This window comes from Vidua chalybeata, chromosome Z (assembly GCF_026979565.1).
Source record: "Vidua chalybeata isolate OUT-0048 chromosome Z, bVidCha1 merged haplotype, whole genome shotgun sequence".
In the NCBI taxonomy this organism is placed as follows: Eukaryota; Metazoa; Chordata; class Aves; order Passeriformes; family Viduidae; genus Vidua; species Vidua chalybeata.
In genome coordinates this window covers 53,859,779-53,873,073 of record NC_071570.1, presented here as the reverse complement: position 1 = coordinate 53,873,073, position 13,295 = coordinate 53,859,779, and the positions used below count along the sequence as shown (strand labels likewise).

The window sequence follows — 13,295 nt, the reverse complement described above, 5'->3', positions numbered from 1 at the left end:
TATCCAGCTTTAGTAAATCTCTCAAGAACAGGTCATTTGGGTTTGGTTTGGGAGTTGTGGTGTTTTAGCTGTTGCCTTTGAGGTGTTTGACAGTAGTGTCTTTGCAGCTTTTTGGGACAGAAGCAAAAGTGAAACAAAAGCATATCCACTTCACTAACTCACAACACAGCCCTCATGAGCTGTGACAGTCTTAACTGTGAATGAAGGCTAAGAATGACTTCTCTATTGTCACATTCAAAACATAATTACTTTTAGAATTAGAAAATAATTGTGTACTGAAGTGGCTCCAGATTTTGAAGTCTCTCGGATTTGATGTTACTGAAGTTTAGACTAGCTTTTTAATTTAGGGGTGAGCAGTCCACTCAAAGTTTCAGATAGGCCTAGGTCTTTTCAATATGCTGAAAGCATTGTGATTCAGTTTCAGTATGTTGAAAGTGTTGTGAATCAGAATTAGTTTTCAATAGCTGCAACTTTTACGTAAGATTGTGGTAATTAACATATGCTTTCAGCAGTGAAAAAAGATGTCTTTTGTGTTCCTGACACAACATTGTATTTTCTCAAGGCTGCAACACTGATACTGGTGAAAGATGAATAGTTCTAAATATTTTGCAGAGTTAATCACAAAAAAGATAACAATAAATAGAATATAAAAGTAAATGTAAGATAAAAATAAATACTATAATGACCTAGGTAAGCCTGGGCCAAAATATCTCTGTACTACATATACGTTTTATTTTAAGCAAACATCTACTGAAAAGTGTCTCTGTCCATGGCAGGGAAGTTGCAACGAGATGACCTTAAGGTCCCTTCCAACCCAGGCCATTTTGTGGTTCCACAAAGTGAGAAATGTCAAGGTCTTGCAGAATAGTTTTGAAACAATTAAAGAGATACAGAAGCAGAAACACCTTGAATTAGTGGCTAGATACTGCATTTGGCAGTGTACTGTAAGTTTTACTCAAATTAGCTAAACTAGCTGAAATCATGTGAAATTAACTCATTATAATGTGAAAAACACACCTCTAAAGCTGAGGCTACCCTTCAAGTGAAGGGTTCAAGTGAAGACCCCTACCAACTGAACATCTGTAAAATGTGTTGTGAAATACATCAAAACTCACAAAAGATAGATTGTCAAATAGCTATGAAGTAGGCATTTATTTAGAAATTATATAACTAAATACTTGTGTATTTTGAAAGCATAGTTTTTGCCTCTTGGCTGTAACCAGGTGTGTTGACTTGGTGGACCTTGCAGCCAGCACACACCGCTGTGCAAACGTCTCAAAACCACTTAGCTCCGTGTGTGGACTGGCACCTGTGTGAAGGAACCCTGTCTTGAAAGTGGGACTGCGCCAGTGCAAGTGCATATTTAGTAGCATTCCTTATTAGTGTTTGAAGAGATCTTGCCCATGCTTCTGCAGCAGAGAGAGTTTCTTGGCTCTGCAGTGGTCACTGGGAATTCTTGGTGGTCATGAGTTATGTTTTAATAGCTGTTCTAATTGATGTAGTAGGGAACACTGTCACATCACTGAGCCAAGTTTAAATGTTTGAAAGCTTACCCCCAACTTCTAAGTGTTAATTCTTTTAAAGAAGGCTGAGATTGTGGGAACAGAACAGAACTGTTTACTCCATCTCTGAGATCCAAGTAAATCTCTTTCCTGTGGGACCTACAGACTAATTCTTACAAAAGCCAAAGGGCATAGAGGCCCTGGCCACACCCCCTTTGTTGTCTTCTCAGAGTATGTCTGCACCAGTGCATTAGCTCAGGTCAGTAGAGACCACTTAAAAGCAATTTAATGTGCCCTAAATATCTATTTAATGTGCAGGGTAGGACACAGTGATGGGGGCACTGGCAGTAGAGGGATGGGAGTGGGAGCTGTTGAGATTTGTGATGCCACCTCAAGAGGGAGGGTCCAGGACTGGAAATAAGGGAGAGGAGGTGCAGCTCTCAGCACACACTCTTCTGTTCTCCTTCTCTGTTACATAGCTTTTTCAATGCTGCTGAACCCATTTCACCCTGTTTTCTGCCTCCCTTTCCCAATTGTCTTTGATTCCCTTGTGTGAAAGCAGTCTTTTGCTGTCCAGTGGGTAATAACAATTTTTCTTCCAGTTTCTTACTAGAAGCAAAACCTTTTGGCTTTGGAAATAAGCATTACTTGCCTGAAAAATACCAATTACACATAAAATAATATTAAATTTGGTTTTATGCTGCTTTTTCCTTGTCTTTTTAGGATGAATTGCAAAATAAGAATTGCAACTGATTAGGCAATAATGCTAGTAAAATATAATTTAAAAATCTATCTCTACTACTGAAAAAAAGCTATTGAAATAGCTTTATTGTGTTTAAAATAGTTATCTTCCAGTTGCTCCAAACTGAACCATCCCAAGTATCATCTTGTTACATGTGGTCTCTATTTCTGTGAAGTCCAGGATGGGCCTATAAAATACAGCTGTATCAATCCCTTGCCCATTTCTATGACTTGTATTGTGGGACTAATCAGCCTTTAACTATAATTTTTGCTTCTCAGTTGATATTCAATGATCCTTCTGAGTCCCTTCCAACTCAGGATATTCTATGTTTCAGTGATTACTTGGTATATAAATACTTTGTTTGAACTCTGATTATTATTTTAAAATAGATGTGAAAGTAGGTAAGTGGCTAATTTGGCATTGCTTCAATTGACAGAGAGATTACTAATAATCTCGCACTGCTTTTTACTTGTAGATCATTATGTTATAAAATCTCTGCTGAGGGGCCTCCAGAGTTTGGCTGTTTAAGAGTGCTTACCCAGCTGCCAGGAAGCTAATGCTCGGTGATGTGTCAGAAAAAACTTGGGTACAGTTGAGTACATCCCATCTTTTTCCTTAACTTTCAAATGGAGCTGTTTCGCAAATGGAGCTCTTGACAAAGTTTTTTCCAAAGCTTCCTACTGACCAAGTGTTTACAAGAGCAGCAGAGTTATGCAGTAGCTTAGTTTGATAAGGAAAGCTGAGCAGAGTTTGATTAGGAAAGCTGAGCAGGATACCTTCAGTTTAACCAGAATGAGTGAAGGGAAAAGTAATTAGTTTACCTCTTACCTCAAAAAAAGAAAAAAAAAAAAAAAAAGCTTTGCTGTAGTATAAGCTCTTGTGATGTGTCAATACTTCTTTTTTTTTTCCTCTTTTTTTAGGGTCCAGGTATATCTCATCCCTATGATAGTGGGCACATAGCAATGACTTACACAGGACTATCATGTCTGGTTATTCTTGGAGATGATTTAAGTCGAGTAAATAAAGATGCCATACTGGCAGGACTGAGAGCTCTCCAGCTGGAGGATGGAAGGTAAAAGATATTTTATATGCTGCAACTACCACAGTCCACAGGTGGAATGAAACATAAGAAACATGTTTTTTGTAGAAGTAGCTATAATCTTGTTGTTCTATTAGAAGATAATTTGGTTGGTAGTCACATAAGTCATAGGACATATGCTGGCTTCTTGGAAGTAGTTAAGTCATCAGAGGATACTAACTAGCTCTTCGAACCAAATGGACGCTTGCCAAGCAGCAAATCCTGGAAGAAACAATTAAAGGTTTATTTATTGTCACAGTTAATTCAACCATTTACCTATTTTTGTATATCGTAGAAGCATTTAGGTTGGAAAAGAACTTTGAGATCATGAAGTCCGACTCTTAATCCAGCACTACCAAGCCCAGCACTAAACCATGTCCTTCACTGCCACATCTACATGTCCTTTAAATACCTTCAGGGATGGTGACTCCACCATTTTCCTGGTCAGCCTGTTCCAGTGCTAGACAACCGTTCTGATGAAGAAATTTTTTCTAATACCTAATTTAAACCTTGTCTGGTGCAACTTGAAGCCACTTCCTCTGTCCCACTTGGGAGAGGAGACCAGCCCCCACCTTGCCACTTTTCAGGTAGTTGACTGATAAGGTGTCCTCTGGGTGTTCTTTTCTCCAGGCTAAACACTCCAAGCTCCCTCAGCTGCTCCTCATCAGATTTGTGCTCCAAGCCCTTCCCAGCTCCGCTGCCCTTCCCTGGACATGCTTTAGCACCTCAGTGGTCTTCCTTGTCTTGAGGGGCCAAAAACGGAACACAAAGCTCGAGGTGTGGCCTCACCAGTGCCCAGTACAGGGGGTAGTTACTGCCCTAGTTCTGTTGGCCACTTTCTGATACAAACCATCCATCATCATCTTGGGAGTCTCAGAGATTGTGCCAAAATAACCCAGATACAAAAAAATCTAAATGTTCATAGAGTTTGGTGAGATTGTAACAATAATTAATGAAAAACTGATTCACCATTTGGATTAGAAATGGTAATATTAACAACTACCTTTATACATACCTGGGAAACTGGTCCTCAATAGGAAAATATGCAGTAAGGAAAGAAAGCCTTGTGAGCAATTAGGATTCCTAGGAAGTCAAAGAATTCTGCCCAAAAAGGTAAAATGTTAAGTCATTTATCTGTATATACTGTAATAGGTGAAAGACTGTAAGCATAAACATCTTGGAATAAATAAACACCAGTGTCATTATGTTGCTGGAAATAGTTTCTCAGGCTCCTAAATGTTTAGAGTTCTATGCATTTTCCTTGGTTTAGAATCACTTCTTCTAAAAAGAAAATCTAGTGTAGCTTTGGGTTATATTTATGAGACTACTGTAAACTAATCTTTAAAGAAAACACTGTGCAATTCTTTGAACTGCATTTCATATTTTCTGGTGTAACAGGCAAAACAGTGTCTAAAGACAAAAATGTGTCTTTCAGTTTCTGTGCAGTGCTGGAAGGAAGTGAGAATGATATGAGGTTTGTGTACTGTGCTTCCTGTATCTGCTACATGCTCGATAACTGGTCAGGCATGGATATGAAGAAAGCAATAGACTACATTAGAAGAAGTATGGTGAGTGTTCACAAAATATCACTTCTTCTTATGCTTTAAGGATTTAAGCTTTTTTTTCTTAACTATAGCTAAAAAAATGTCTATCCAAACTGTATTATGGTTCTTTATTTTTCTTCCTGCTCTAGTGAGTTGAGAATTACAAAGTACATTGGTTTTTTGCATTTGTATTTTCATTAAAATGTGTGTGCTAGCAAGATAATTTTATTTGGTGTGTTTGTTCACTGCTAATTGTGTTAAAATCATCTTTATTTAAAATAATTAAACAATTGAAAGCAAGTTTTTGAAAACTAAGGTATGATGTTTGTGTAACTTAGAAAAAGTGCATAAAGCACTTTTGAAAAGTGTACTAATAAAATCTTCATATTTCATTGAGCTGTAGTACTGCTTTTAAAAGATACACAGATTCAAATAAACTGATTGTTGACACCAGTTCATGCTTAAGTGTTTCCAGTCATGCACTTAATAATTTATTTATTAGATACTTGGAATGAAAAAATATACTCAAATGTATACATACATTGTATATATACAATGTATATATACAAATGTATACATACATTGTATATATACAATGTATACCTACATTGAGTATGTATGAGTACATATTCAAATTCATGAGTATGTACTCATTTTTTTTCTCTGTCTGTGCAAATTGTCTTCATATTGATTGGAGTAAAGGAGTTTTCAGGTTTTTTTCATGTTATTTCATTAGTTTAATTGAGTTATATTTTCAAAGATTGAAACACAATTTTTTAAGGAAGCTGAGCAATCTTGAAAATTGCAGTTCTCTGTGAGTAAACACAGATTAAACTCTTGTGGTCCACAAAGAAGATCCAAATTTATGGTGACACACAACTTCTGTTGTAAATAACTATTTTCAGTAGTTGCTGTCAGCAGCAAGATTGTAAAATTTATGTGAAAAACAAGTTCTAAAAAAGACTTCAAAATCTCCTGCTTCAGGCCAAATTGGTTTTTATTTGTTGTTTATTTTTAAAGGAGGTAGTTGAATATCTTGGTATTTCTCACTGTACACCTCAAGAAGCTTTCTGGCACACTGCCATAGTCCTGGACAGACTGAGATGATCAAGGTCAGGGCTCAGTCATACAAGGATCTGGACCTGCAGTCTGTTCACATCCTAGTAGCACCTTTTATCCCACTTTCCCCTCCATTTCCCCATACTTGTTCTTCCCCAGTCTGCTTTGGTATTTCTGTTTCTTACCATTGGCTCTTTCCCTAGCCATGCCATAGTAAGTTATGCTCACCCCTGCATTCCCCAGAAAACAGTCCATGATAAGGGGGTTTCTATACAATCCTGGAATCTACTTCCCCTGCATCCCATAAGAGCCCTTCTCCCATAGCTGGTAGGTCACCTTAGTTAGCATGGGTTCTCAGCATAGCCCTGCTAAATCTGAGAGTGGGTTTTGCACAAGGACAATGATTTATCCATTCTCCTTTCACAGTCTGAGAGAGGAGCTTAGGCAGAGTACTTGCTCTTACTGATTAGGTTAGGAGCATTCTTCGTTCTCTGATTATTTCTGGACCTTAATGTTTACTGACATCAGTCATTAGTCAAATAGCTTAGCAGAGATAGGGAGTCAAATGTTACAAAACAATAGAAAACAAAACCCAAGAGCAAAATCCTCTTTGTAGTTCATCACGTTGTCTGTTAGTTAACCTTATAAACATTTGAGTGCAGTTTTGATCCCAAAGGAAATGGTGGAACTAGGAAGGGGACAAAGAAAGTTGAGTTGAAGTGTGAAAGGTACAGATCAGCTTGTGTAAAATGAGTATTTAATATACTATGAATCTTTATTCTCGAAATGACACTGTTAACTGGAGTGTGACAGAGATATGTAATGTAAAAGGCTGCACTGAAAAAATAAAGAGAGGGAGAAGCAACTATTTCTTTCTAAGACAGAACAGACAGAGAGCATCAGATGAGGCCATTAACAGAGCAGGCAAGTGGAGATTTTTTTAAAGTTTAGAGCTTTGAAGTGGTACTAGAGACTTACTGTGTAGTGTGATCTTGAACCAAATTTATACTTTGCTTCTAGAGCTTAGCATTAATTATTGCACCTGCAAATTCCAGTCATTATGTTGCTATTGGAAAAAAGAGATACCATAAAAAAATAATTGAAGCCTTACCATGGCAAGACATCTTGGAAGGCCTCCTACTTCACCAGTAAAGTTCACCAGTAAAGTTGAACTGAGACTTATGTGGTCAAAGTTCAGAAGACACTATGGCTTATCACAGAGGTTGTGTCTTTTCCTGGCTAGCTCAGAGAGTAACTTAAGAGAGATCCTATTAGCAGTGCTCTGTAGGGAGCAGTCATTCTAGCATGTAGAAATGTGCAGCAAGACATGCTGTATTTTTGTCCAGGTTTACTGTGAATTGTTAGGTTAATTCTACACTCTGTTCAGTAGGACTTCTTTAAACTACTGGTGTGCTGTGAGTTCACTGCAGGGTTGGTATGCACATGCACACTAGTTATGTCTGTGTTTTCTGGATTTGCACTCCTTGGCCCACCAGTATTTCTGTGAATTAATTCAGTTGCAAGGTGTCTGATGATTCTAGGAAAAGCCACAAAACATTTGCTTCCTGTTTGGTCACATTTGGAGCTGTGAATGTGTCTGAAGAAGTCTCAGACATTCAGGGACTAGCCCATTGTGAAGATCATTTCACAGCAGTGCTTGTTCTTTCATTCATTCATCTCTTTCCACCACTTTCCTTGAGCTGTATTTCAGTTTAATTACCTATTACAGGAGCCAAGTATTTCTTAAAGTGTATCTCATAAATAAACAAAAGGGTGAAATGTGGCATCCAAGAATGTTAGCTTGATTTCTCTCATTAGGATTTTGTAGATGGTGCTAAAACTAACCTATAAAATGGAACAATTTAAAGTAAATTCTGTTTGAGGTTATTTCATTTGTTACTCCTTGTGTGACTAACTATACAATTAATATAGCTATAGGTGTTATTGTAAATGCTTATTCCTCTTTTGCTACAATGTCACCTCATTTTCTTTAGTTATAGAAAAAAAGGTATTGCATTGCTCAGTACCAAACTGCTCTGACAGAAAGATGTAGTTTTGATTTGCTGTTGTATGTCACTCATGTGCACCTAGATGAAGCACGTGACAGTTAACATAACTTCTTTCAGTTTTTCAAATTGCCATACATATGAAGTACAACTGATCTGGGGTGAGAGTAATGTAACTGGTTAACCAGAGTACTCTTTGTAATAAGCTTGTGGGGTTTTTAGCTTATTCTTTGGAATTTGTTGCTTTGTTTGATGCAGTATAAGAATTGTGACATACAGTTCAATACAGCTGAATGAGGGAGTGCATTTGTTTAGTTAGGCATGTCAAGAACAGCAGGAGATTGGAACATAAACCATGTTTAAAATGTTAAAAACATTTAAAAAGAACATTTAAAAATAATTGAATCTTCATACAGAATAGATAGCCTTTTTGTTGTCATTCAACTAAAAAGTGCTTATGCAGTGCTGATCACAAAAATAATTCTGGACCAGTTTTATTGTCAGTAAAATAGTCAGATTTCAACACACAGTTTTTAGCAGTGTAGATTGACTCTTGTCTTTCACACTCAGAACTCAGATATAACACTAATCAATGATTGAATGATTTCCAGAGACTCAATAACACTGATCTTTGCAACAATGCTTTTTTTTTTTTTTTTTTAAGTAGAGATATTGCAAGAAGCTTTAAAAATATCATCTGCCTCTTCTAGTGTAGTCTTGTTCAAATGCACTTGTATTGGTCTGTTGAGATAGTTAAGCTGGTTGTAAAACTTGTAGACTTTGAAGATTTTACCCAACTGGATTTACACGTTTCCTGAGAATAGTGTTTAATTATGCAGTTGTGATGTTGCAGTAATCAAGAGGTCCTTTTACATACAATTTCTGGAGTCTTTTCCCTAGCTCTTTAAGGTACACAAGTCCCCAGAGAGCAGCTGCTGTCTGTAAATAAATTGGTGTCAGTTAGCCAAGGGTCAGCTATTGTCTATTAGAGTCTAATTATTAGCTTGTCTAAAGCTAATTGTACAGCCCAACATAGTAGTGTTTGGGATGCACACTTAACAGCTTTTCTCCAGAGCTAATTACTTTGTCATACATAAAGCAAGCCACTTCCTCTTAATATTGCTGTTTGTCGAGTTAATTAGCTTTGCCAGCATAGCTTTGCTAATCAGCTTGCCTTTTCTTAGCAATTAATACATCTGTGGAGTGTGGTAAGACATTTGTACTGCATTCTCAAAAGGCAGTGAAAAAGGAAGAGTTCACACTGTATGCTTTAACATTCACAAGTTCATAGAGATTACTAAAATTTACTGGTTAAATCCTGAGAAATCAAGTTGCAGCTTGAAGTGTATGTATCAGATATTAGTATTTTTTGTTGCTTCAGCTTGCAGCAACAACTCAAAACCAGGAATACAGTTTTAGTGTAGCTTCTATGTCTTCTTCTGTTTACTTTTTTCTTCTCAATGTCAGCTTTAAAAGCAGATGTACAAAATAATCCTTAGGTAATTTCTAAAGATACAATAGTCCTGTAGCCATTATTTGGTTAGGACTATGGGAGTCATTATTGGTTTGTCAAGGTGTCCTGAATCTACTAGCCACTGTTATAGAGAAAGCGTGAGAATTCACAGTCAGCGCCTGGAGGATGTGGGGGAAAGATTTTTGCTGCTTTGCGTCTGATCAGATACTGATCCAATCATTAATTGAGCAGTTGATGTAGAATACATAGGGCCTGTGTAATTTAACTTCACGAATTACACCTCATTGTTCCTACTAAGAAATTTGGTATTTGTTCAGAGATCATTAATTAAGTATTCTATGAACTCTTGTAAAATATTTTCCATTTTATGAATAATTTCATATAAGAAAGATTATTGTTCTTACATATACATGTGTTCCTAGATTGCTCATGATAGGCATGAGCTATGATACTCTTGGTGCTTTGTCAGACTTGAGTTTCCCCTTCCGTTGCACTTAACAGAGTGATTTTTCAGCACTGTAATGGTATTTTTTAACAGTAATATTTTATAGGCCAATTCAAGTTTATTCCAGTGCATGTTACAATTTCCTTCTTGCTTCTGGTTCCCTTCTCATTGTTTTTTAAAGCCTGATGTACTTGCTTCCTACTAAATAATGCTTGAATTTGAGTATTCTACACACAGTCGTACTTTGCATTTTACCTTATTTTTAATGTTAAACTGCTCTTGGATTAGACACAGATTAAGTTATTTATTTAATTCTGTTTTGTTTTGATTACATATCCATTTTTGTCTTTTTATACCTGCATTACATGGTTTTTTCTTTGTGGCTTACCCTTTTTCAGGTTTCTAACATATGTCACAACTAAAATTAATTCCATGAAAGTAATAAAAACTTCCTGCATTGAAAAAGAGCTGAAAAACAACTGTTGTGGCAAGAAATTTTGGAGGTTTAGAATTTAATGAGGTTAAATTGTGGCAATGATAATTTTGCTGGTAAACTAAGAAATTGCAATGTCTGTCAAAGTGCTGTTGTTCTAAAGTAACTGCTTTGTGGGATTTTTTTTTTCCTTCAGTCTTATGATAATGGCCTGGCACAGGGAGCTGGACTGGAATCCCACGGTAAGAATGTCAAAATGTTCTACACCTTTCAGAGTGGTATTGAAAATGCTGTAGGAGGTGCATGGTATGCCGTACCTTTCCTTCTTTTCTGATTTTTAAGGAAGTTGTGTGAGGAGGAGCAAATCCAAACATGCCTTCAAATATCACTTCTTCATCCTTTAGATCTAGCTTAATATCTGATCAGATGGGCTTTTTAGCACTCCCATTAATTCTTACCTCAAGGGTGTTTTGTTGAAAGTTGTTGCATGTAGTTCTTGTAGTTCTGTTGCTGACAGAGCAAACTTTTTCCACACATGCCGTTGTTACTCTGAGGATTTTATCTGCAAGAGATTTTGTGCCATGTGACTGATCATTTCCAATTTCAGCAGCTTTGGTAAAACATAGAAACATTTCCTCTGATAGATACAGCATTTGTTGTGGGTTCAAATCTTGAAGCAACAGTTAATTTTTGTAAAGAGTTGGTAGATCTGAAGATAGGAATCCCCAAGAGACTGCTATTTTTAAGCAAAATGTTTCTATGCCATGAAGTAGCAGTCTCCTTGTGACAGAGGCGTTCTTGGCTTTTAGATGACTGATACTAAATCTAGTGCTGTAGTCGTTTGACAAGGTGGTGATTGGTCCACGGTTGGACTCGATGATCTTGGAGGTCTTTTCCAACCTAAATGATTCTATGATCCTATCAAACATTTATCATCTTTACCCGTAGTATTGAGCTTTGATAGGATTTTGTCTGTTTCCTTCTTGCTGGATCAATAAAGCTGAAAAATTTAAATTATATCCCTAGATATTAAAACAATTGCTTAATTAACTTTCTTTAGAATGTTAGTGATAAAAAATAGCAGTACTTCAGCACTGCATTTCAGCATCAGAGTGAAAATAATCTTACAGCTCCTGGGGTCTTCCAGCACCAGGATATTGTAAGGAACTTTGGGGCCCAAGTCTTCTGTCAGCAGTTTACTTTTGGTCTTTCCTAGCCTTTGATTTTATCAGGTATTAGACTCAAAATAAACTTTGATGAGCTTTAAAAAGTGGTGCCTGGGCTATACAAAGAACATGAGTTTATCTTTTTTATTGTGCAGTTTCCTTCACAGCAAAAAATTCCTTCAAAGCACAATTTGTATGTATTACAACTATGAGAATTCAGGAGTCTTTTCACCATATTAACTGTGCACTTTTTTTTTTAAATAATTTTAGTTTGAATTTTTTTTCTCCTCCTGCTCTCCAGACACTTCTGTCTGTTTATATTCTCTGGGGGATTGTGTCTTAGGCTGGCTTTGGCATCTCTGCTTCAGTCTGATTGCTAACATTCCAACAGCTTTCTTTTTTAAGTTACAAGTGAAGAAATATTTCTGTTGCAATTCTATTTACTTATTTCTAGACTGTTGTAATGTAAATTGCACAGCATTGTGAGAAGAAACAGCTTTAAGAAAATGAGCTGGTTTATTTCCACAAGAGCTGGGTTGAGGGTTTTTTCCCTGCCTTTGACATACCTGCTGAACTAGAGTGTTCTTATTTATTTGGATTTTAGACTCAAAATTAACTTTTTCATACTTTCAAAAGTCCATTGATTTAACAGCTCAAAGTTCTGAGATCATACAGGCTTCAGAAATTCTGTGTATCAAAGCATAGCAAACCCTACTCTCTCTTCACAGGTGGTTCTACATTTTGTGGTATTGCATCATTGTGTTTGATGGGCAAACTGGAGGAAGTTTTTTCAGAAAAAGAACTGAACAGAATAAGAAGATGGTGTATAATGAGGCAACAGAACGGCTACCATGGACGACCTAACAAACCTGTAGACACTTGCTATTCCTTCTGGGTGGGAGCAACATTGAAGGTAGTGTACAGAACAGGTGTAGGGATAGTTATTGACTTGTTTTGATTTCTTTAAGCAGTATTTTCTTTGCTTGAAAGACTTAGATATTTGACACAAATGCACCAATATGTACCAATGTCTTTCATCTTGCATAAAATACAGGAAATGGAGGTTTACCAGATTAGTGCTATCTGTGCTGTTACTGCTTATCTCAAAAATAGGCACTGTATTCTAGTGCTAAAAATATACTAAGACTTAGTTAAGACTTAGTGTTAAAAGTATACTGAGACTTAAATCACTGTTACAATCTAATTTCTTTTCAGCTCTTGAACATATTCCAATATACAAATTTTGAGAAAAACCGAAATTACATCCTGTCAACTCAAGATCGCCTTGTTGGTGGGTTTGCCAAGTGGCCAGACAGCCATCCAGGTAAAATAACTTCTAAAAATTGCAGTGAGTGTGTTCTAAGTAAGAAATAAATTCCAGCATCAGACATCTGAGAGGTGTAAGGGAAACCATACCCTTCCAAAAAAAACCCAGGAAAAAAACCAACCAACCAACCAACTAAAAACAAACAAACAAACAAACAAATAAATAAATAAATAAAGAACCAAAACAAAAAAAAAAAAACAAAAACAAACAAACAAACAAAAAAAAACCCCACCCTCAAAATATAAAAAAGTTTTCATTCTTGAAGGGGAAAGAGGAAGATGAAGTTTTTCCTTTTCAGCCACAGAGGAAGTGATCTGTTGTTGTTTAGATTACTGTTGAAAGAGTATCACTGTCTATTTAATATGTGTTAACTGTTCTGCTTAAAGGATATATTGTAACCTCTGTAAATTGAGCTTAATATATCAAAATATTTGTTTCTTTAGTAAATTAATAATTTAAGCTTATTCAGAAGTCATTGGTATATGTAAAAACAGTCAAAGTTTACACAGTTATGTACTA

The 13,295-nt window shown here is 36.4% G+C and overlaps 1 protein-coding gene across 1 annotated transcript in view; it reads left to right on the top strand.

Moving 5' to 3' along the window:
• PGGT1B (protein geranylgeranyltransferase type I subunit beta) overlaps nucleotides 1–13,295 on the top strand; it is a 37,024-nt gene that overhangs the window by 16,443 nt on the left and 7,286 nt on the right. The window contains 5 exon segments of the mRNA XM_053931328.1: nucleotides 3,165–3,316; nucleotides 4,758–4,890; nucleotides 10,480–10,525; nucleotides 12,178–12,362; nucleotides 12,665–12,773. Coding sequence (XP_053787303.1) covers nucleotides 3,165–3,316; nucleotides 4,758–4,890; nucleotides 10,480–10,525; nucleotides 12,178–12,362; nucleotides 12,665–12,773 — 625 coding nt within the window.